This window comes from Rhinatrema bivittatum, chromosome 16 (genome assembly GCF_901001135.1).
Source record: "Rhinatrema bivittatum chromosome 16, aRhiBiv1.1, whole genome shotgun sequence".
NCBI lineage: Eukaryota > Metazoa > Chordata > Amphibia > Gymnophiona > Rhinatrematidae > Rhinatrema > Rhinatrema bivittatum.
Window position 1 is genome coordinate 879073 of NC_042630.1, and position 22501 is coordinate 901573.

Here is a 22501-nt window from a genome sequence, read left to right on the forward strand (position 1 = left end):
AACCTCGCTTATTTACCGCGAGATTGGGCTTCTTTTTTTAATCATTCGCGGGTTTTTTTCCGATTCGCGGGTTGCTTTTAATTGGGCTATTTTTTCTGCCAGTCGCGTTTTTTGGGGGCTTGTTGGGCGGGACTTGTGCTCTGACTCATGTTACAGTGATTGGCTGCTGCTGCTGCTGCGATGAAGCCTGTCCATAGCAGGCGCACCCTATCCCTATATTGCAGCAGTAAGCCAATCAGAGCACAGCTGCCAGCCTTGTTGATGCACACGACACATTTTGTGGGCAGACCCAGCCAGCACCGCATCGCACGTGGGCGGAACAGGAAGGCCCCAGCGCAGCAGCGCAGGAATGCAGAGTGTGCAGCTACAGCCAGGGATCAGGAGGGGAGGAATTAGTATGTTGGGAGGGGGGAATGAGTGTGCGGGGGCCAGAGATGGGTGGGGAAGGGGGAATGAGTGTGCGGGGGCCAGAGATGGGTGGGGAAGGGGGAATGAGTGTGCGGGGGCCAGAGATGGGTGGGCAGGGGGGAATGAGAGAGTGTGCGGGGGCCAGAGATGTGCTCAGGGGGGGGGGAATGAGAGAGTGTGCGGGGGCCAGAGATGTGCTCAGGAGGGGGGGAATAAGAGAGTGTGCGGGGGCCAGAGATGTGCGGGGGCCAGAGATGTGCTCGGAGGGGTTAGGGAGGGGGGGAATGAGTATGCGAGGGCGTTAAATGCTATAAAAAATAAAAAGTTTCAATCTCGCGTGTTTTGGGCTTGTTTTTTGGAAAAAAGTGCTTCTTCTTTCATGAAAAGCTGGCACCACTGTGCAGGGCCTGCAGGCCAGAGTAGCGCTAAGGACTCCATGTGCCTCTGTTGTTCTCTCTGCAGTTTCAATAAAACTTTCCAGACCAAAATCCTGCACAGCCAACCGACCTTGGCTTCAGTAAGGGTTCGCAAACTGAGATTGCGCGGTGACGCCCGCCCCTGCCAAACAAGCGTTTCCCCGACTCGGCGCCAGGCAGATGACGTCATCGAAATGCTTGGCTCAACTGCTCGCTTGTCCTCAGAGAAACCCCATCCATGATACTCCCCCGAACCAAGCTTCATCTACCCCAGTCCCCACTATCACCGCCTCGAGCTCTCTCTCCCCAATCCAAGCTTCATCTACCCCCGTCCCCACTATCACCGCCTCGAGCTCTCTCTCCCCCCCCGAACCAAGCTTCTGACATCCCCATCCTATCACCCGCCTCGAGCTCTCTCCCCAACCCAAGCTTCATCTACCCCCATCCCCACTATCACCGCCTCGAGCTCTCTCCCCCCCCCCCCCCCCCCCCCCCCCCCCAAGCTTCTGACATCCCCGTCCCCACTATCACCCGCCTCGAGCTCTCCCCAATCCAAGCTTCATCTACCCCCATCCCCACTATCACCGCCTCGAGCTCTCTCCCCAACCCAAGCTTCATCTACCCCCATCCCCACTATCACCGCCTCGAGCTCTCTCCCCAACCCAAGCTTCATCTACCCCAGTCCCCACTATCACCGCCTCGAGCTCTCTCCCCCCCCCCCCCCCCCCCCGCACCAAGCTTCTGACATCCCCGTCCCCACTATCACCGCCTCGAGCTCTCCCCAATCCAAGCTTCAGCTACCCCCATCCCCACTATCACCGCCTCGAGCTCTCTTCCCCCCCCCCCCCCGAACCAAGCTTCTGACATCCCCATCCCCACTATCACCGCCTCGAGCTCTGTCCCCAACCCAAGCTTCATCTACCCCCATTCCCAACTATCACCGCCTCGAGCTCTCTCCCCCCCCCCCCCCAAGCTTCTGACATCCCCGTCCGCCCTATCACCGCCTCGAGCTCTCTCCCCAACCCAAGCTTCATCTACCCCCATCCCCACTATCACCGCCTCGAGCTCTCTCTCCCCCCCCCCCCCCCGAACCAAGCTTCTGACATCCCCGTCCCCACTATCACCGCCTCGAGCTCTCTCCCCAACCCAAGCTTCATCTACCCCCATCCCCACTATCACCGCCCCGAGCTCTCTTCCCCCCCTCCCCCCCGAACCAAGCTTCTGACATCCCCGTCCCCACTATCACCGCCTCGAGCTCTCTTCCCCCCCCCCCCTGAACCAAGCTTCTGACATCCCCGTCCCCACTATCACCGCCTCGAGCTCTCTTCCCCCCCCCCCCCCCCGAACCAAGCTTCTGACAGCCCCGTCCCCACTATCACCGCCTCGAGCTCTCTCCCCAACCCAAGCTTCAGAGCCCCCTACTATCACTCCCTCAAGCACTCTCTCCCCAACCTAGGCCTCAAAGCCCCCCACTATCACTCCCTCAAGCACTCTCTCCCCAACCTAGGCCTCAGAGCCCCCCCCTATCACTCCCTCAAGCCCTCGCTCCCCAACCTAGGCCTCAGAGCCCCCCACTATCACTCCCTCAAGCACTCTCTCCCCAACCTAGGCCTCAGAGCCCCCCCTATCACTCCCTCAAGCCCTCGCTCCCCAACCTAGGCCTCAGAGCCCCCTGCTATCACTCCCTCAAGCACTCTCTCCCCAACCTAGGCCTCAGAGCCCCCTGCTATCACTCCCTCAAGCACTCTCTCCCCAACCTAGGCCTCAGAGCCCCCCACTATCACTCCCTCAAGCACTCTCTCCCCAACCTAGGCCTCAGAGCCCCCCACTATCACTCCCTCAAGCACTCTCCCCAACCTTGGCCTCAGAGCCCAACTATCACTCAAGCCCTCGCTCCCCAACGTAGGCCTCAGAGCCCCCCCACTATCACTCCCTCAAGCACTCTCTCCCCAACCTAGGCCTCAGAGCCCCCTGCTATCACTCCCTCAACCACTCTCTCCCCAACCTAAGCCTCAGAGCCCCCCCTATCACTCCCTCAAGCCCTCGCTCCCCAACCTAGGCCTCAGAGCCCCCCACTATCACTCCCTCAAGCCCTCGCTCCCCAACCTAGGCCTCAGAGCCCCCCGCTATCACTCCCTCAAGCACTCTCCCCAACCTAGGCCTCAGAGCCCCCCGCTATCACTCCCTCAACCACTCTCTCCCCAACCTAGGCCTCAGAGCCCCCTGCTATCACTCCCTCAACCACTCTCTCCCCAACCTAAGCCTCAGAGCCCCCCCTATCACTCCCTCAAGCACTCTCTCCCCAACCTAAGCCTCAGAGCCCCCCCTATCACTCCCTCAAGCCCTCGCTCCCCAACCTTGGCCTCAGAGCCCAACTATCACTCACTCAAGCCCTCGCTCCCCAACGTAGGCCTCAGAGCCCCCCCACTATTACTCCCTCAAGCCCATGCTCCCCAACCTAAGCCTCAGAGCCCCCCCACTATCACTCCCTCAAGCCCTCGCTCCCCAACCTAGGCCTCAGAGCCCCCCACTATCACTCCCTACCCAACTCAGACCCCCCCACTATCACTCACTCAAGCCCTCGCTCCCCAACCTAGGCCTCAGAGCCCCCCACTATCACTCTCTCCCCAACTCAGACCCCCCCCACTATCACTCACTCAAGCCCTCGCTCCCCAACCTAGGCCTCAGAGCCCCCCCCCCCCCCCCCACTATCACTCCCTCAAGCCCATGCTCCCCAACCTAGGCCTCAGAGCCCCCCACTACCACTTCCCCAAACACTCTTTCCCCAAGCTAGGCCTCAGAGCCCCCACTACCACTCCCTCAAGCCCTCGCTCCCCAACCTAGACCTCAAAGCCCCCCACTATCACTCCACCAAGCACTCATTCCCCAAGCTAGGCCTCAGAGCCCCCACTATCACTCCCTGAAGCCCCATCACCAACCCAGGCCTCAGAGACTCCACCAAACTATCATCCCATCAAGCAATCTCCTCCCTGATTCAGCCCTCAGAAACTCCATGCTTGGCCCTACCCCCCCAACCTAGGCTAAAGCGACCCCCAACCCTGTCATTATCTCCCTATTTCAAGCCTTAATAGACTCTTCTCTCCAAACTATCACTCCCCCCACCCAAGCACTCTCCCTCAACCCAGGCCTGACAGCAGCGGTAATGTTCTTTAAAACAAAAAAAAGTATCAGGAAGGGGCCTGCCCCAGCTTCCAACTTGCAGTCCAGTTTCAGTGGGAAAAAGGAAGGAAGCAAGTTGTAAAAGGTTTCCACGAGCTGAGAAGCCCTCAGCCTTGGGAGACCCTGGCTCTCTGCACTGAGAAGTTTGCCTGAACAGAAAACCAACATGGAGAAGGAAATCCCCAGAAGCCTCTCCGTGTCTTTGGGCTGAATGGACTCGGGAGTGACTTTCTGAGCATGACTTACAGAATGTCCCTCGATATCTGTGGAGGCAGGCAAGCTGGCACCAGACAGGTGATGTCTATTCATAGAGTCACCACAGGGGAACTTCAGGCACCATTCTCAGGAGTTTGTAATCCACACAGTTACAGACCTGTTGATTGCCTTGACCAGTAAGAGTTTAACAGAACAAAAAGTCATGGGAAATGGGCTACACATCCTGGGAAGCCAATCAGGGTAGTTAGTGATGATTTAATCATGCAGTTGACATCACAACTTAATGTAAATGATCCTTTGGGCAGTCATGCAAGTCTCTAGAACCTTCTACCCTGTATTTGAATGTTACCTATAAAAGAAGGATCACTTCCTGTATCCAAGGAGATGCTGGTCAGATTGTAAGACGAAGGGCATCCAGTATCTCCCGAGAACACTTATATTGACTAATAAAAATACATTATACTTTTACTGAGTATAAGTGTTCTTGTGTCCCTGGCCATAAGCATAGAGTAAGCTTTACAACACTCATCGTCCCTGACCACATTTTCCCCATCTGCCTTCTTCCCCTCTGATATGTTTAAACCAGAATACACAAGAATCGGTTGCTGCTCACAATGGCGAGGTCAGAAGCTGTCTAATCTGGAGCGCACTTTCCATCAGGCACGCTCTGTAAGCTCTCCGGGACAGGCACCAAGAATCCAAGCAAACTATTTTATACCATGCAATGCTATCAGCATGGACCAACTTCTTATGCTATAATACACGCAGAAGACAGCTGAACCTCCCAGCATAGATCGTTATCACACTGCACATATTGTGCACTAGTATCCAGAATTCATACACACACCTTTCGAGATAGCTCTCTCAATACATTTATTTCTGGAAAGCAGCTTCTCATGAAGCTCGTCTCACACTTTCACCTGTTCTTTATCGTATATGTGATGCTGTTTGTGCTGGCACGAGGACTTCCAGCAACTGAAATCACACCCCCAAGACAATCTCCTCTTCCCTATTTTATTACTGGATAATTGTGTCCTGAGCAAACATGTCACAGGAGAAAGCGAGGGGTGAATGGGGCACAATCCCACCGACTCAGCCAGGGAACTGCAACTGGAACTAGAAGAAAATCCCCCCGAAGTACAGTGAGAAGAAAAACACACAAACAATGTTCAATAAAAACTTATAGCACCATGAAAAGGAACAACCCATCAGAACTGTGTCCAGTTCCTGTCCTCCTTTCCTTGGAGGAGAGACTCAAGCTTGTCCAATTTCTCTCACCATCCCCATGTGATCCTGCACCGTTCTAGCAGGGGGGCACAGAAAGCACTGAGAGAGATCTGAGCAGGGGAGAGGGGAGGGAACCGAGCAGGGAGTGCTAGCACTGAGCTAGCACATTCCAGGGATGAATTAAACTCTTTCTGTCTGAGCGTGAGGTGAAGGAAAGATCACTGCACAGGGTGAGGACTGCAAGTGCATGCGAGCCTGAAAAGCCCCTGCAGCCCGGCTCAAAACCTGCCCAAGCTTTCCACCTCTGGTAATTGCATCTCCCTTCTTCCAGGGTCACAGTCAAGTCCTCTCTCCTTCCCAAAACAGCAAAGACAATCCTGGGGCACAGTGTAGTCTCCATCTTTGAAGAGCAGACAAACCCCAGGGTCAGGAGAAGGCTTTTCCAGTTTTACCAAGGACAAAGTCACTGTCTCTCACCCCTCGTCTGTAAATCAATGCCTCCCCTTCCCCTTCCTGTGTCTCGGGCCAGTCCAATGCTCCAGACTGCAGCAACCAAAGGATGAAATGGGGCTCCAGTGAAAACCTGCAGCCCCTGTGCTTCGGTTCAGGCGAGGGCAGAAGGGGAGACGCAGCAACATGAGGAGCAGGATAATGAGGAAGAGAAGGTCTGTTCCAGTAGCAGCACCTGAATGGCACACGTTTCACTTCTTCTTCCGCTCCTGCGAGCAGCGAGGACAAAACCTGCTCATAGGAAGAGAGAGATTAAAAGACACCACCCTTAACCAGCTCTGCCAATGCACCTCACTCCTGCCCTGCAGCACCCCCTTCAATTCCAGTACTGAGACCCTCACACACATCTCTGCCAATGCACCTCACTCCTGCCCTGCAGCACCCCCTGCTATTCCAGTACTGAGACCCTCACACACAGCTCTGCCAATGCCCCTCACTCCTGCCCTGCAGCACCTCCTGCTATTCCAGTACTGAGACCCTCACATGCAGCTCTGCCAATGCACCTCACTCCTGCCCTGCAGCACCCCCTGCTATTCCAGTACTGAGACCCCCACACGTAGCACTGCCAATGCACCTCACTCCTAGCCCCACAGCACCTCCTGTTATTCCAATACAGAGATACTCACAGGAGGCTCTGTCAATGCACCTCACTCCTGCCCTGCAGCAGCTCCTGTTATTCCAATACAGAGACACTCACAGGCAGCTCTGTCAATGCACCTCACTCCTGCCCTGCAGCAGCTCCTGTTATTCCAATACAGAGACGCTCACAGGCAGCTCTGTCAATGCACCTCACTCCTGCCCTGCAGCAGCTCCTGTTATTCCAATACAGAGACGCTCACAGGCAGCTCTGTCAATGCACCTCACTCCTGCCCTGCAGCACCCTCTGCTATTTGAGCACTGAGTTTCCACTCTCTCTGCTCTGTATCAGTTGTATTCAAGGAAGACTAAACACAACAAGGCTGTTCAATTAGCAGCATCTGAAATGAAATTTGGCATCCAGGTGTGCACCAGTTATATGTCAGTTCTCTCTCTGATGTACTCACCATTTCCCCCTCGGTTTTGTTGTCAGACCCACACAGGCAAAGTGAAACCACTCAATGGAGCACTGTGATAAAAGACAAGAGCAGGGGTCAATGACCCATCAAGGTCAGAGAGAAAAATGGTCAGTGACCCATAATGGCAAGGAATATGATGTAGGCAGGAGCCGAGTGAGACAGACAGAGGGGTCGTGAGCACATTCTTACATCAGGATTGTCACAGCCGATCATTTCTCCGTAGGACACCTGGTGACAGAGGCAGTAGGTTGGCTCATTGGGGTCCACAGGCATGTCCAACACATCAGAGGGGTGCACATTTCCGAAATTCACAGCTGGCGTTCCGTACTCTGCACTGCTGGACAAAAGCAGGGAGGAGGTTATAATAAGAGATACAACAGACCATTTATTTATTATTTATACCGACATTCGCCGGTTTACCTTGTAACAAATTAACAAGAGAGAGAAATACAATAAACAGGGAAGGGGGAGCAGCAATGGAGGAGGAGAGAGGATAGGGAAAGAGAGAGATTTTATAGGAACATTGGAAGAATATAAATTAGCAATAAACAATATATGTACAGGTGGGCTGCTAGGTACCAGAGCATTGATGGCAGTGAAAGGGATGGGGGGGGGGGGGAGAGGAGGGACAGGGAAGGATAAGGTAAGGGTGGAGGAGGGGAACTAATAACACTGTATTTTGGAGACTTTGCTTGGGGGGGCTGCGGGGTTAGAGTGCAAGCTAAGTTTGGTCAACGTCTGGATGCGCTAATGTAAAGAGCCAGGTTTTGAGCCCTTTTTAAAATTTAGACAGGTTAGGTTCTAGATGGAGGGCCGTGGGCAGGGTGCTCCATAGGGAAGGGCCAGCAATAGAGAAAGCCCTTTCTCTGGTTGAGGTGTGGTGAGCAGTTTTTAGGGAGGGGGTGTATAGGGTACCAGCAAGGTTGGATCTGGGGGAGGCGGGATGATGATTGGAAAAGAGGTGCATTCTCGAGCCAAGCGTGATTTTGATTGTACAATAAATTGTGGAGGATGGTGAGTGTTTTGTATTTTATGCGTGAGGCTATGGGTAACCAGTGGAGGCCTTTTAGGATAGGGGTAATGTGATCCGATTTACGTGCGTTTGTTAGGATTCTGGCCATGGCATTCTGTAAAAGTTGGAGGGGTTCGATTAGTGGAGAGAGGGAGGCCCAGCAATAAGGAATTGCAATAGTCCAGTTTAGTTAAGATAGTTGCCTGTAGGACTGTGCGGTGGTCTTGGGTATATAGCAGGGGTTTAAGTTTCTTTAGGATGTGCAATTTGAAGAAGCCTGTTTTTATGGTATTGTGGATGTGAGATTTGAAATTTAAATGTTGGTCAAGATAGACACCGAGATCTCTCACATTGCAGGTGAATGTATCAGGTGGAGGGTTGGTGTTGCTTAAGGCAGGGAGCGAGCGAGCTGGGGGATTGGAGATTGTGAGGAGCTCTGTTTTTGTTACATTTAAAGCGAGATGTAGGTTTGAGAGAAGGGTGTTAATTGAAATAAGGCAGGAATCCCAAAACTGTAATGTTTTGGGGAGGGATTCTTGAAGCGGGATGAGGATTTGAACGTCGTCAGCATACATATTTAAATGTTTAATGTATTTGACAAAGGTAACGCATGAATTCCTGCAAATTTTGTTTAAATGTAAACCGATGTGATATGTAAAATCGAACACCGGTATATAAAAATAAATAAATACATGAAGAACTTTAGGCCAAGATCAGAGAGGACATAGCAGAGGGGGAGGAGATAGATATTGAAGAGCGTGGAAGAGAGGGAGGAACCCTACGGGACGCCCTGAGAGAGAGGAATGTGGGATGATTCGCAATTGGCTATTTTTACGGTGTAATTTCTGTTGTCGAGCTAAGAAGAGAACCATTGCAGCGCAGAACCTGTGACACCGATTTCTGCTAGGCGGGTGAGGAGAATGGTATGATTGACGGTGTCAAAGGCAGCAGATATATCAAGTAGGGCCAGTATGTATGATTGACCATGGTCCAGTCCCTTGAGTATAGTGTCAGAAAGGGTAAGAAGGACTACAGGAAGATTAGTTCTTACCTGTTAATTTTTGTTCCTGTAGTACCACGGATCAGTCCAGACAGTGGGGTTGAGCTTCCTTTCCAGCAGGTGGAGACAGACTAAAACTTGAAGGATGCCCTCTATCAGTACAGAGCCTATCCTCTCACCCTTCAGTATAACGTATGTCAAAGCAGAAAACAAGAAACCCAAGAACAGGATCAAGCAAGTAACCATAAAGCTCAAAGGAGCAACCATAGAATAAAGCAGAAACATGGTATACCTATTCGCTCTTGCATAAACTTGGTATAAAAAACGACCAAGGCGTCCGGTGTAAGTGCTCAGTAAACTTGCAGAAGAAAAACTGAAGTATGAAAAATCTGCGAACCTGCAAGAAAACAAGCTTCGAGAGGACAGAAAGACAGACAGGGAAGGGCGTCTGGACTGATCCGTGGTACTACAGGAACGAAAATTAACAGGTAAGAACTAATTTTCCTTTCTTGTACGTACCCAGATCAGTCCAGACAGTGGGATGTACCAAAGCTTCCCTAAACTGGGTGGAACTGAGACAGTCCGGCTCGAAGCACTTGCCGCCCAAAAGAACCGAAAACTGGAGCGTGGACATCCAGACGGTAGTGCTGAGCAAAAGTGTGCAGAGACGTCCAACTGGCGGCTCTGCAGATCTCCTGCGGAGAGACAGATTGGCTCTCCGCCCACGAGGTAGCCTGAGAGCGGAGAGAATGGGCCTTCAGACCCTCAGGAAGCGGACGACCTTGACAAAGATATGCCGAGGAAATGGCTTCTTTTAACCACCGTGCACGACCTTGACAAAGATATGCCGAGGAAATGGCTTCTTTTAACCACCGTGCAATCGTGGTCTTAGAAGCCGGCTTACTGCGTTTGGGACCACTCCAGAGGACGAAGAGATGGTCCGACACAAGAGCGAAGCAAGGCCCGTTTAACATCTAGCCCTCGAAGGTCGCCTCCCGCCGTCCCCGCGATCTCCGGAGAAAACGCAGGGAGTTCCACCGACTGGTTGACATGGAAGGCAGAAACAACCTTAGGCAAGAAAGAAGGACTGTCTTGATAGAAACCCCAGAATCAGAAAAATGCAAGAAGGGCTCCCGACAGGACAGCGCCTGGAGCTCGGAAATCCGGCAAGCGGAAGAGAGAGAGACCAGAAAGACAAAGAACTAAGTTGAGACTCCATGACGGACACGTGACACAAAAGGGGGGGCAGAGATGTCTAACGCCCCTCAGGAAGCGAATCACGTCCGGGTGGGCCGCTAAGGCATGACCGTCCACTCGACCCAGGAGAAAGCCGAGCGCAGAGACCTTAAGGAGAGGCCCTTAGAGAGACCCTTCTGAAGAAAAGAAAGAACCAAAGAGATCGAGGCGGAGTGCGCCGGAACACCCGCCTCCGCACACACGGACTCAAAGACTTTCCAGACGCGCACATAAGCCAGAGAAGTCGACTGCTTTCGGGCTCGCAGCAGGGTAAAGATGACCTCCTCCTGATAACCCTTACACCTCAGACGACGCCTTTCAAAAGCCAGGCCGCTAGACAGAAGCGATCGGCCTGGTCGAAAAATACAAGCCCCTGCCGGAGAAGACGAGGAAGATGCCCGAGACGCAGGGGCCCGTCCACCGCTAGGTTGATGAGGTCCGCAAACCACGGTCTTCGCGGCCACTCGGCTACGACGAGAATCACTGATCCCCGGTGGAGTTCGATTCTCCTGAGAACTTTGCCCACCAGGGGCCACGGGGGGGGGAACACGTACAGGAGGACGCCCGCCGGCCAAGGCAGGGCCAGAGTGTCCACGCCCTCCGAGCCGTGCTCCCTCCAGCGGCTGAAGAACCGATTGGCCTTGGCATTGCGCATAGTTGCCATGAGGTCGAGGTGAGGAGGACCCCACCTGTCCACTATCAGAGCCATAGCCGCGTCCGAGAGTTCCAACTCCCCCGGATCAAGCGACTGATGGCTGAGGAAGTCGGCTTGAACATTTTCCTTGCCCGCGATGTGGGAGACTGCAATGCACTGTAGATGCTGCTCCGCCCAAGAGAGGAGACGGCTGGCTTCTAAGGCTACCATGGGACTGCGAGTGCCCCCTTGGCGATTGATGTAGGCCCCTGTGGTGGAGTTGTCGGACAGGACTCTTACCGCCCTGCCGCGGATCAGGGGCAGGAACTCGAAGATATGTCTGGTAGTCGCGGTGGATGGGAATATGGAAGTACGCTTCTGCAAGATCGAGGGAAGCGAGGAACTCTCTGGGACGGACCACCGCAATAACTGCATGCAGGGTTTCCATGCGGAAGTGAGGAATCTTGAGGGCCCAGTTGACCATCTTGAGGTCCAGGATTGGACGGAAGGACCCGTCCTTTTTGGGCACGGTGAAGTAAATAGAATACTGGCCGGCGCCAATCTCCCTCTCCGGGACTGGGACCACCGCACCCAGATCCAGAAGCTTGGAGAGAGTCTGCACCACCGCGTCCCTCTTGGCCCGTCCGCAAGGTGAAAAAAGAAAGAGGTCCAGCAGGTCCCTGACGATCTCGAAAGCGTACCCCTCTTTGATAATGTCGAGGACCCACTGATCCGACGTGATTTTGACCCATTCCTTGAAGAACAAGGAAAGACGGCCACCAAGGTAAGGAACCGAGGAATGAGTCAGCTGAACTTCATTGCGTGGCAGGTTTAGGGGTGGCACGCGTGGGCTGGCCCTCACGAAAGGGCCGCGACCAGGATTGAGCACGAGAAGAACCCCTCAAGGAACCGCCCCGCCCCCATGGAGTGAAACGACGCTGACCCTGGAAGCGAGAACGAGAGACCGCGTAAGACCGGGCAAGTTTAGGACGGTCCTCAGGAAGCTTATGGACCTTGTTGTCAGCCAAGGAATCCATAAGCTTCTCGAGGTCCTCTCCAAAAAGCATCTTACCTTTGAAGGGCAGCGAGCCCAACCGAGTCTTTGACGATTGATCAGCCGACCAATTGCGCAGCCAAAGGAGCCTCCAGGCAGACACCGCCGAGTCCATCGCCTTCGACTGCACACGGACCAGATCGTAGAGGGCGTCCGACACGTAGGCGATTACGGTCTCCAGACGTTCAGCCTGCTCTGCCTCTGCTGGCGGAAGTTCCTGGGCACAGAGTAACTGTTGGACCCACCTGAGGCTTGCCCGCATCATGAGGCTGCTACAGCAAGACGCCCGGACCCCAAGGGCCAGGACTTCATAGATGCGCTTCAGGTGAGCCTCTAATTTGCGATCCTGAGGATCCTTCAGAGCCGTGGAACCCTCCACCGGACTCGTGGTGTGTTTGGTCACCGCAGAGACATAAGAATCCACAGAGGGGTATTTTAGCAGCTCCAAACCCTCCTCTAGGAGGGGATAGAGCTTATCCATCACACGCCCCACCTGGAGCGCACCCTCAGGGGCCTCCCATTCCCGCAGGATCAGGAGCTTAAGCATGGGGTGGAAGGGAAAAGCCGAGGCCGGAGCCCCCCCAGGACTGAACTCATATCCTTGGGAAGGGAGTCCATGAGATTATCCACAGAGGGACTCTCCAGACCCAGCTCCTGTAGAACAAAAGGAATGAGGGGCTGTAATTCCTCTTTATGGAATAAGTGGAGGGCTCTGGGGTCATCCCCCTCTAGAGGGGGGGCATCCTCTGAGTCTGGAGAGACAGCGGGGTCCGAGGGCCTGGGAGTCACGGGGGGGGGGGGGGAGATCCGAAATTGGCCCCGATGAAAAATCCAAGATGGCGGCCGTTCCCGGGCAAGGCCTAGCCATGCCGGGAGAACAGGATCCCCGGGCTAAATTTGCTTGTCCTGCTGAGGAGGGACCTTCCCCACCCGGCAGGCAAGCAGAACAAAGACCCTGCTGCGAAAAACGCGGAGAAGGCAGCCCACAAGAGAGGCAGGCTGTCTGTCGGGGCATAGCAGAGCTGCTGCTGAAGAAAAAAAAGCTTTGATTGACAGCCTGCAGGGCCGGAGAGAGCAGGAGGGAAACCTGCTGCCTCCTGCCTTTCTGGCTGCCTGTTCAAGGCCTGCTCTGACCAGAAAAATTAAAAAATGCTGGTCAACTGCTGCAAATAAGTCAGAGGTAGGTGAGTACCTGCAACTTATGAAGTTTAAATTTTATTTTTTTTTACTGAGCGCAGCAGCGGGTTCAAAAACCCTCTCAGCAGCCACAGGGGGGAGCGAGCCCCGGAGAGGCTCAGTCCCCACACCTGGAAGCGTACACGGACTCAGGCTATGCAGCGCAAAAGGGGCAAAGTCCCCCTGAGCCTGGCAAGAGCTGGGAGACGGAGCCGTCTCCCACACAGAAACAGGAAAAATCTGCAAAAAAAGTAAAAACAGTCACTAACATTTTTACAAGAGGGAACTAACAGAAGTACTTGCTTGAGCCTAAAAGAAGAAAAGGCTGACCAGCCTACAGCAGAGAACCGAAGGGAGATGCTGCACCTGCTGGGAGACAGACGAATACTGGAGGGGTAGAGGATAGGCTGTGTCCTGATAGAGGGCATCCTTCCAGTTTTAGTCTGTCTCCACCTGCTGGAAAGGAGGCTCAACCACTGTCTGGACTGATCCGGGTACGTACAGGAACTTCTGTTTACTCCATTTCTAATTCCCACCTCACACCCAAACCCTCCTTCCCTACTGCCATCACTAACCACCCCTATTTTTAAATCCTCATTCCCATCCTTAACCTCCCATTCCCATACCTTGTTCCCTGACCTCTAGCCCTAATCATTCAACCCTCACAGCCATCCCTTTCTCTTTTCCTGCACCATTGCTACTGCTGTATCTTGTACTCCCCTCCTCTTCCCTTGGTCACTCTATTTCTTATCCTCTCCCAATCTTCAGGCCACTCTCATCAAGTTCTGCAGCCTCTACCACCCTGTCTTACATGTGCTGCACTCCCTCCCCATCACTATCCTTATGTCCTGAAATCTCTCCCACATCACTCTTACTATGTTCTTCCTTATCTCCCCCCCCCCCCCCCCCCACACACACACACACTGTCCTGTGCTCTCCTCTTCCTCTGTCACTCACACTGTCCTGTGCTCTCCTCTTCCTCTGTCACTCACACTGTCCTGTGCTCTTCTCTTCCTCTGTCACTCACACTGTCCTGTGCTCTCCTCTTCCTCTGTCACTCACACTGTCCTGTGCTCTCCTCTTCCTGTCACTCACACTGTCCTGTGCTCTCCTCTTCCTGTCACTCACACTGTCCTGTGCTCTCCTCTTCCTCTGTCACTCACACTGTCCTGTACCCCCCATGTCTTTTTATCCCCTCACACCCATAACACATCCGTCCTCATCCATTTTGTGTTTTCCCTCTCCATCACTCTCACCCAACCCTGCTTCCCTTTCCCCGCCCCCAGTGTCCTCTCCCCATCACTCTTACCATGTCCTGCAACCTCTCTCCAGTATCTTCTCCATCACTCTCACCACGTCTTGGTTCCATTGCTTCCCAGTATTTTCATCTCTCACCACGTCCTGCACCTCTCCTCCACCCCACTCAGTGCCCTTCTCCCATCATTCTCCCCATGTCCTGAACCCACTCCCCTCTCACCATATTCTGCACCTTCCCCATCTGATATCCTCCCCCACTGCTCTCACCATGTCCTGGATGCACACCTCTGCCCCTGTCACTCTTACCATGCCCGACACCTACTTCCCAGTGTCTTCCACTTGTCACCTTCATGATGTTCTGCACCCCTTCCCCCCCTCGAATCTTCCTTGTCACTCACGTATGAACAAGTTTCATTTTTTTCTGGCTGCTTTTCATTGTCTCCTCATCTGAGTTCTTGACCTTTGACCTAGCTTTTGCTGACTTTTTTTCTTTCTGACTCCTGCCCTCTGAAAGAAAAATAGAAAATATTTATAAGGAAAGAAAATCAATAACCCAGTTAAGTGTATCCTGGTACCAGCAGGAATCAGAACTAGGCACAGCTGGAGAGCTGTCAACATCAGGGGGAGAGGGATGTAAGCACCTTGGAGGAGGAGGGTGAGCACAGCTGAAAAGGGTTCCCATCTCACTCACTCTTTTTCCCTTTGCTGGATGAGCTGTCATAATCACTGGACTCAATCTGTTTCTCCTTCAGATCTGCCTCAAAGCGGGCAAGGTCTGTGTCCAAACGCCTGATATGTTTATCCACCTGTAAAAGATAGTGCATCTAAAATACATTCACTCTTGTGATTTAACACTCCTTGATTCCCTGAACTCTCAGCCTCTCCCTGCAGGAAATGCTGGATCTTTCCTGACATCCTGCAGTCCCAGCCTCTCCCTGCAGGAGGTTCTGTACACTTCCTGCTCTCTGGTAGGTACCATTTCATAGGTCTGCATTGCCAGCTGCACTTTATCATCTCCAAACTCCTTGCATTTCCCATAGGCATCTTGGATCTGCTTGAGAAGCTCCAGCTTCTCCTCTGAGGACAATGACCGGGCGCTTGTGATGTACTGAGTGGCCATCCTATCAATTTCCGCCTTAAGGTCTGCAAGGAAAAGAGCACATCCCATAGCTGTAAGGATAACCATGCAGAAGGTAGAAAACACACCTCACAGGCATTCCAGAGAGAAGCACAGACATTGTAGGTAAAAAATCCAAATAAATAACCCAGAGAAATAGACACAAACTGATCCTGAGACATTTATCCAGAAAGATAGACAGACACTATCCAGATGGAGATCCAGAGACTCATCTAATTCAGAAAAAGTTAGAGAGATACAAAGAAACTGATCCAGAGACATTCATTAATTCATAAAAACTCACGAGTAGATCCTGACCCTCATACAGACACAGATCCAGAGTGAGCTACAAATCATGATACAGTCAAAATGACAACTGGGAGCGGGGAGAGAGTCAGCGGCTCACCTTCTGTTCTCTGGTCCAGGTCCCTCATCAGCTGGAAGTTCCGCTGTAGCTCAAAAGGAAGATTCTCTATACCTGCGATGAAAAAAGCACAGAACTGACGGGGGAAGCAGTGGCACACATGACTGGGAGGAAAGGGGCACATGCTCATTTCTATTTTCACCATTATAAAAAGGAGGGCACTCCTCATAGACTTCTTTCTGTGGATGAAATATACTTTCCTCCAACCTCTAATTCAGATTAGATAATTTTATTGGTACAATTTGTAGATGTATTTATTTAAAATTATTTATATACCGTTTTTATACATACTCGTAGTCAAAACGGTTTACAGAATTAAAACATACATAATAAGCCATAAAACAATCTAAGAATATAAAAGATGAGCAAATGAACAGTAGCCAGAGTTGATGATTAGTATTACTGCTCCAGTTGACCCCCTTTTTGTATACGTGTTGCCAAACACACAGCCTCAAATTAACCTTTCCCCCAGGGCGTACTCCTTGCTTGCTATGAAATTGCGAGTGTGCATGTGTATAAATAACAGGAACTCTCTCTGGACGTCTCTTCATCTGTCAGAATCAAGATTCTTTTTTTTTGATCTAACAAATTTGTCCACGTTTCATCAAAGTGACTTAAAATGGCAAAAAGAAAGAACTAAAAAGTGCAACAGAGAAATCCCAGAAACAGTTCCTAGGCTCTGGTGCTGGTCTGGATTCTCTCTGCTCAGATCCTGGTTCTGGCCCGGGGGCAGGATCCCACAGACTCTGCTGCTCTCGCTGCTGTTTCTCCTCTTTCCCCCAGGATTAGAGGCAGGTTTTCCTGCTCCTTCTTTTGTGGGAAGTCTGTGATTTTCTCTCTCAGCTTTGGGAAATGTGCGTCTCCTCTCTCTTTGGATTTTGCACAGTGCAGGGGGAATGCATTCTGGTTCTAGTTCACTCCCTGGATCATATCTCTAGTCTACGTTTCCCATCCTGAGAGTTTTCTTGCCATACAGGAGATTCTTTTTCTATTTTAAAAATTTCCCTGTTTATTTTATATTATTTACAATTTAAGTTTTTTTCTGGATATTTTTATTTCTCTCCGGCTCTGCGCGGTATTACCGGGTTCCCCTTTCCCTTCTATTCCGCTTATTTCTTACTGTCCAGGTAATGCTCCAGGTACATGCCAGCCGCCATCTTGGACAAAAACAAAGCCCCTTCCGGTTTGAAGAGGATCCGTGACCGGACGACGTTATGCACGTCCGCCCTCCAGTCACAGGACGATAGCTCTTACTTCCGCCCCGCAACTAGCGTCACAGGAAGGTGGCTCGCGCGCAGTGTTGCCAACCTCGCTTATTTACCGCGAGATTGGGCTTCTTTTTGTAGTTATTCGCGGTTTTTTTTTCCGATTCGCGGGTTGCTTTTAATTGGGCTATTTTTTCTGCCAGTCGCGTTTTTTGGGGGCTTGTTGGGCGGGACTTGTGCTCTGACTCATGTTACAGTGATTGGCTGCTGCTGCTGCTGCGATGAAGCCTGTCCATAGCAGGCGCACCCTATCCCTATATTGCAGCAGTAAGCCAATCAGAGCAGGAGCTGCCAGCCTTGTTGATGCACACGACACATTTTGTGGGCAGACCCAGCCAGCACCGCATCGCACGTGGGCGGAACAGGAAGGCCCCAGCGCAGCAGCGCAGGAATGCAGAGTGTGCAGCTACAGCCAGGGATCAGGAGGGGAGGAATTACGCGTCCTAGTCTGTTTTGAGCTGAGCGAGGAAGATGGCCGTGAAATCTAAATACTTGCCCTTTTTGTACATTACTGTATACATCCAATCGTTCTATACCATTAAAAGTATCATTTTCTTTGCGCCAACGCTTGGAATTCTGAATTTCTTAGTACAGAGGCAGACTGGGTTTTTTTATTCGTTTGGTTGAAGCTTGTCAGCATGCGTTCAGGCTCATCTTCTCTTCTTAGGCTGTGCCGTCGTATGACTAATCCACCTCAGCATAGGTGGCAAAACCAGGCCCCTTTGTCATGTCTTACTTACAGACCGATGCAGTAAAGTCCGCGGGTCGGAGCGCACTGTACGGTATCGGCCTGTTAGCGACTTTGCCTCGTTCCTTATACTCCCCCACGATGATGACACTTCCTTATTTGTTTACTGGTGCTCACAGCTCTATGGACTTTTACAATAGAAAATGGTTGATAGATGATGTGTAAGTGAAGGTATTGGCCAATGCCCTGCAGAGATTCTGTACGTTCTAGACCAGATGTGGCCAACTCTGGTCCTCAAGAGCCACCAACAGGCCAGTTTTAAGATATCCATACTAAATATGCACACTATAGCGGTGCATACAAATCTATAGGAAAGTTGGTTCATAACTGTTGATTTTCATTACTGAAGTACCACAGCTCAGTCTGACAAACTGGTTTTACCATCAGATGGCAACAAAGAACTAAAACCTTTGAGGCACTGCTGCATAGCTAAGAGTGCCACAGGCAGTGCCTCAGTATTGACCTGGACCCAAATCAGCTATAGAGTAACAAATGAGGGCAAATACCAAATCCAAAGGTTGGAGCCCCCAAACAGAAAAAACACAAAACACCACAAGGGCCTATCCATAACCTGGCAAACTCCTTTAGGGTCTGTGTAGATATATACACATTGACAGTTTTTGCCAGTAAGCATGCCAGAACATGCACTTGCCGTAACAATCTTGAGAAGAGGACGCTGGCTTGATCTGTGGTACTTCAGGAATGAAAATTAACAGGTAAGAACCAAATTTTCCATTCCTGTTCATATCCCAAATAACTCCAGACAAGTGGGATGTACCAAGACCCCCCCTCTCAAAACACTTTCGCCAGTCAGCTCTCCTGGAGTGTGAACATCTAACACTAATGACAAGATAAAATGTGATGACAAAACCATGACACCACTCTACAAAGCCCCTGCACCAACACTGACACTTGGCCCACGACACTGCCTGCACTCTAGTGCAGTGCACATGCGACTCCTCTGCAATTTTTCTCCCCTTAAAAAATTAGGCCAAAACAATAACTACCTTCAGTCAAAGCACTATCATGCCCTTGGAAGCCTTGCCTCCATTTCTGACACCTCCAAATGATCCGACCACCAGAACCTGTTTGTGACCTCTGTCTCTGCCGACTCAGCAAACCAATTCGGGAAGGCGGGAGCTCCCCAAGGTGCCAGGTACTAAATTGTTCATGGGGTTCTCTTATCGTTTTGGGGGGGAGGGCGGGAAAAACGGCACACAAAAACAATCCCTAAACCCACCCCAACCCTTTAAAACATCTCCCTTAGCTTCTCCCACCCTCCCAAAAATGTTTTAAATTACCTGGTGGTCCAGCGGTGGTCCCAGGAGCGATCTCCTGCTCACATGGTAGGAGTAATGGATGGCCGGCGCCATCTTTAAAAATAGCACGGGCCATCTAGTGCTCCTACCATGTGACAGGGGCTGGCCAATGGCACGGATACCCTGTGACATGGTAAGGGCAAAGGGCCATCGATGCCATTTTTATTAGTGGCAGCCGACGGCCCGAGAGCGGGAGATCGCTCCTGGGATCATCACTGGACCACCAGGTAATTTAAAATGTTGTTTTTTTTTTTGGGGGGGGGGGGGGGGGGGGAAGAGCTAAGGGAACTGTTTTGAAGTGTCGGGGTGCGTTTTTTGTTTATCGGCTCGGGCACAGTCGATAAAAAAAAAAAAACCTGATCGGGCCACACAAAAAATAATTCACGATGTGAATCGGAACCAGAATCAAAAGAGATTCCGGTTCACATCTCTAGTACAGACCAAATCAGAGCCTGCGTTTGCTAAAAAGGCGGCGGCAGCAGGTTCCATAACTGCTCTGGAATTCACCCCCCCCCCCCCCCACCCCAGGTCATCCACCTACTGAGAAAGAAGTAGGCACGAACAAGCCATCAGAGCACAACAGGAAACAATCTATAAGGTCATTGCTACTACATCAAAGGCTTGTTTAAGGATAGACTCAATCACCTGCATCCTTTAAGGCCGCTCCTCCCTCCACTGGGATAGTTGTTCATTCAGAGACAGCACAGACTAATGCATCCACAAAGGAAAATTGGTTCTTACCTGCTAATTTTTGTTCCTATAGTACCATGGATCAGTCCATACCCTGGGGTTATGTCACCAATCCAGCAGAGGAGGAAGAGAAACATTCTACTGACTTTGAGGTATACCCTAGGGTGCCACCTGCAGTCCATCAGTATTGAACAATATCAAAGCAGAAATGTAACTACTAAAAAACTAACCAGCTATCTAAATGCTATAGCATACTTCCAACTCACAGAATTTAAAAAAAAAAAAATCTTGGCAATAAACAAGAAACATTAAGAAAAGTAGACAGCATGAAAAGCGGTTTAAAAAACCAAAACAGTGAACGAGCAGACTCTCCGAAAAGATAATTGTGATACGCAGACATAAAAGGGCGGGCGTCTGGACTGATCCATGGTACTACAGGAACGAAAATTAGCAGGTAAGAACCAATTTTCCTTTCCCTGTACGCTCCCGGATCAGTGCAGACCCTGCGATGTACCAGAGCTGATTTAATTGGGGTGGGACCCAGACAGTCCCACTCGGAGAACACTCTCTCTGAAGGCTGCCGAACTTGGAGCCTGGACATCTAAGCGGTAATGACGAGCAAAAGTGTTCAACGACTTCCAAGTTGCCGCCTTACAAATCTCCTGAGGAGAAACTAGTTGAGATTCTGCCCAGGACATAGCTTACGACCTAGTGGAATGAGCTCTCAAACCTTCAGGAAGATCTCGACGAGCCAGAAAATAAGCTGATCGAATTGTCTCTTAACAAACGAGCAATCGTAGCCTTGGAAAATTATGACCCTTACGAGGGCCACTCCACAAAACAAACAAATAATCAGACAATCGAAAACTGTTGGTAACTTCAAGATAACGCAACAGTACCTGTCGCACATCCAATTTCTTAAGATCCTTAGAAAAAGGATCCAAACGATCTAAACATGGAAAAGCAGGAAGCTCTATCGATTGATTTAAATGAAAAGAAGATACTACCTTAGGTAAAAAAGATTGTACAATCCTTAATGAAATACCCATATTAGAAATTCTAAGAAAGGGCTCTCTGCAAGACAAGGCCTGCAACTCCGAAATTCTACGAGCTGAAGAAATGGCCACAAGAAAGACTGCCTTCAACGTAAGATCTTTCAAAGTCGCATGTTTAAGGGGTTCAAAAGGGGGCCGCACACAAAGCCCTAAGAACCAAATTCAAACTCCAAGCAGGACAAGAGTTTCGAAACGGAGGACGTAGATGTTGTGCGCCTTTGAGAAAACACGCTACAAATGGATGCGCAGCCAAGGATAATCCCCGAACCTTACCCCTAAAACATCCAAGCGCTGCAACTTGGACACGTAAGGAACTGCAGGACAAACCTTTGGCTAAACCATCTTGTAAAAAAGATAAAATATCCAATACAGAAGAGTGAACCGGATCTAATTGATGCTCAACAGATTGATCGAGGGGTTAAAGGGGCACTTAGAGAAGATAAGGCCATCGCGGAAAGATTAAATGATTTCTTTGCTTCGGTGTTTACTGAACAGAATGTTGGGGAGGTACCCGTGATGGAGAAGGTTTTCATGGGTAATGATTCAGATGGACTGAATCAAATCATGGTGAACCTAGAAGATGTGGTAGACCTGATTGACAAATCACCTGGACCGGATGGTATACACCCCAGCGTTCTGAAGGAACTAAAAAATGAAATTTCAGACCTACTAGTAAAAATTTGTAACCTATCATTAAAATCATCCATTGTACCTGAAGACTGGAGGATAGCAAATGTAACCCCAATATTTAAAAAGGGCTCCAGGGGCGATCCGAGAAACTACAGACCAGTTAGTCTGACTTCAGTGCCAGGAAAAATAATGGAAAGTGTTCTAAACATCAAAATCACAGAACATATAGAAAGACATGGTTTAATGGAACAAAGTCAGCATGGCTTTACCCAAGGCAAGTCTTGCCTCACAAATCTGCTTCACTTTTTTGAAGGAGTTAATAAACATGTGAATAAAGGTGAACCGGTAAATGTGTATACTTGGATTGTCAGAAGGCGTTTGACAAAGTTCCTCATGAGAGGCTTCTAGGAAAAGTAAAAAGTCATGGGATAGGTGGCGATGTCCTTTCGTGGATTGCAAACTGGCTAAAAGACAGGAAACAGAGAGTAGGATTAAATGGACAATTTTCTCAGTGGAAGGGAGTGGTCAGTGGAGTGCCTCAGGGATCTATATTGGGACCCTTACTTTTCAATATATTTATAAATGATCTGGAAAGAAATACGACAAGTGAGATAATCAAATTTGCAGATGACACAAAATTGTTCAGAGTAGTTAAATCACAAGCAGATTGTGATAAATTGCAGGAAGACCTTGTGAGACTGGAAAATTGGGCATCCTCATGGCAGATGAAATTTAATTATTATTATTTAACATTTTTTATATACCGAGGTTCTGGTAACAAAGTTACTAATCACTTCGGTTTACATATAAACATTGGAATGACTTAACATATGTGTCTTTAATGTGGATAAGTGCAAGGTGATGCATATAGG

The 22501-nt window shown here is 50.5% G+C and overlaps 1 protein-coding gene across 3 annotated transcripts; it reads right to left on the reverse strand.

The window, feature by feature from the left end:
- Positions 1–5076: 5076 nt before the first annotated feature.
- On the reverse strand, positions 5077–17233 carry ING4 (inhibitor of growth family member 4). Of its 3 annotated transcripts, none has more exons than XM_029580945.1 (8): positions 17043–17233; positions 15905–15976; positions 15358–15524; positions 15073–15187; positions 14780–14888; positions 7202–7346; positions 7001–7062; positions 5077–6188 (listed from the first exon to the last, which is right to left on the reverse strand). In XM_029580945.1, the coding sequence occupies exons 1-8, from the start codon at positions 17077–17079 to the stop codon at positions 6149–6151; spliced, it is 747 nt and encodes a 248-aa protein (XP_029436805.1). In that variant the 5' UTR covers positions 17080–17233; the 3' UTR covers positions 5077–6148. The 3 variants fall into 3 exon arrangements, with proteins under 3 accessions (XP_029436805.1, XP_029436806.1, XP_029436807.1); XM_029580946.1 differs by having other exon boundaries at positions 17005–17095; XM_029580947.1 differs by having other exon boundaries at positions 16950–17049.
- Between the last annotated feature and the right edge of the window lie 5268 nt (positions 17234–22501).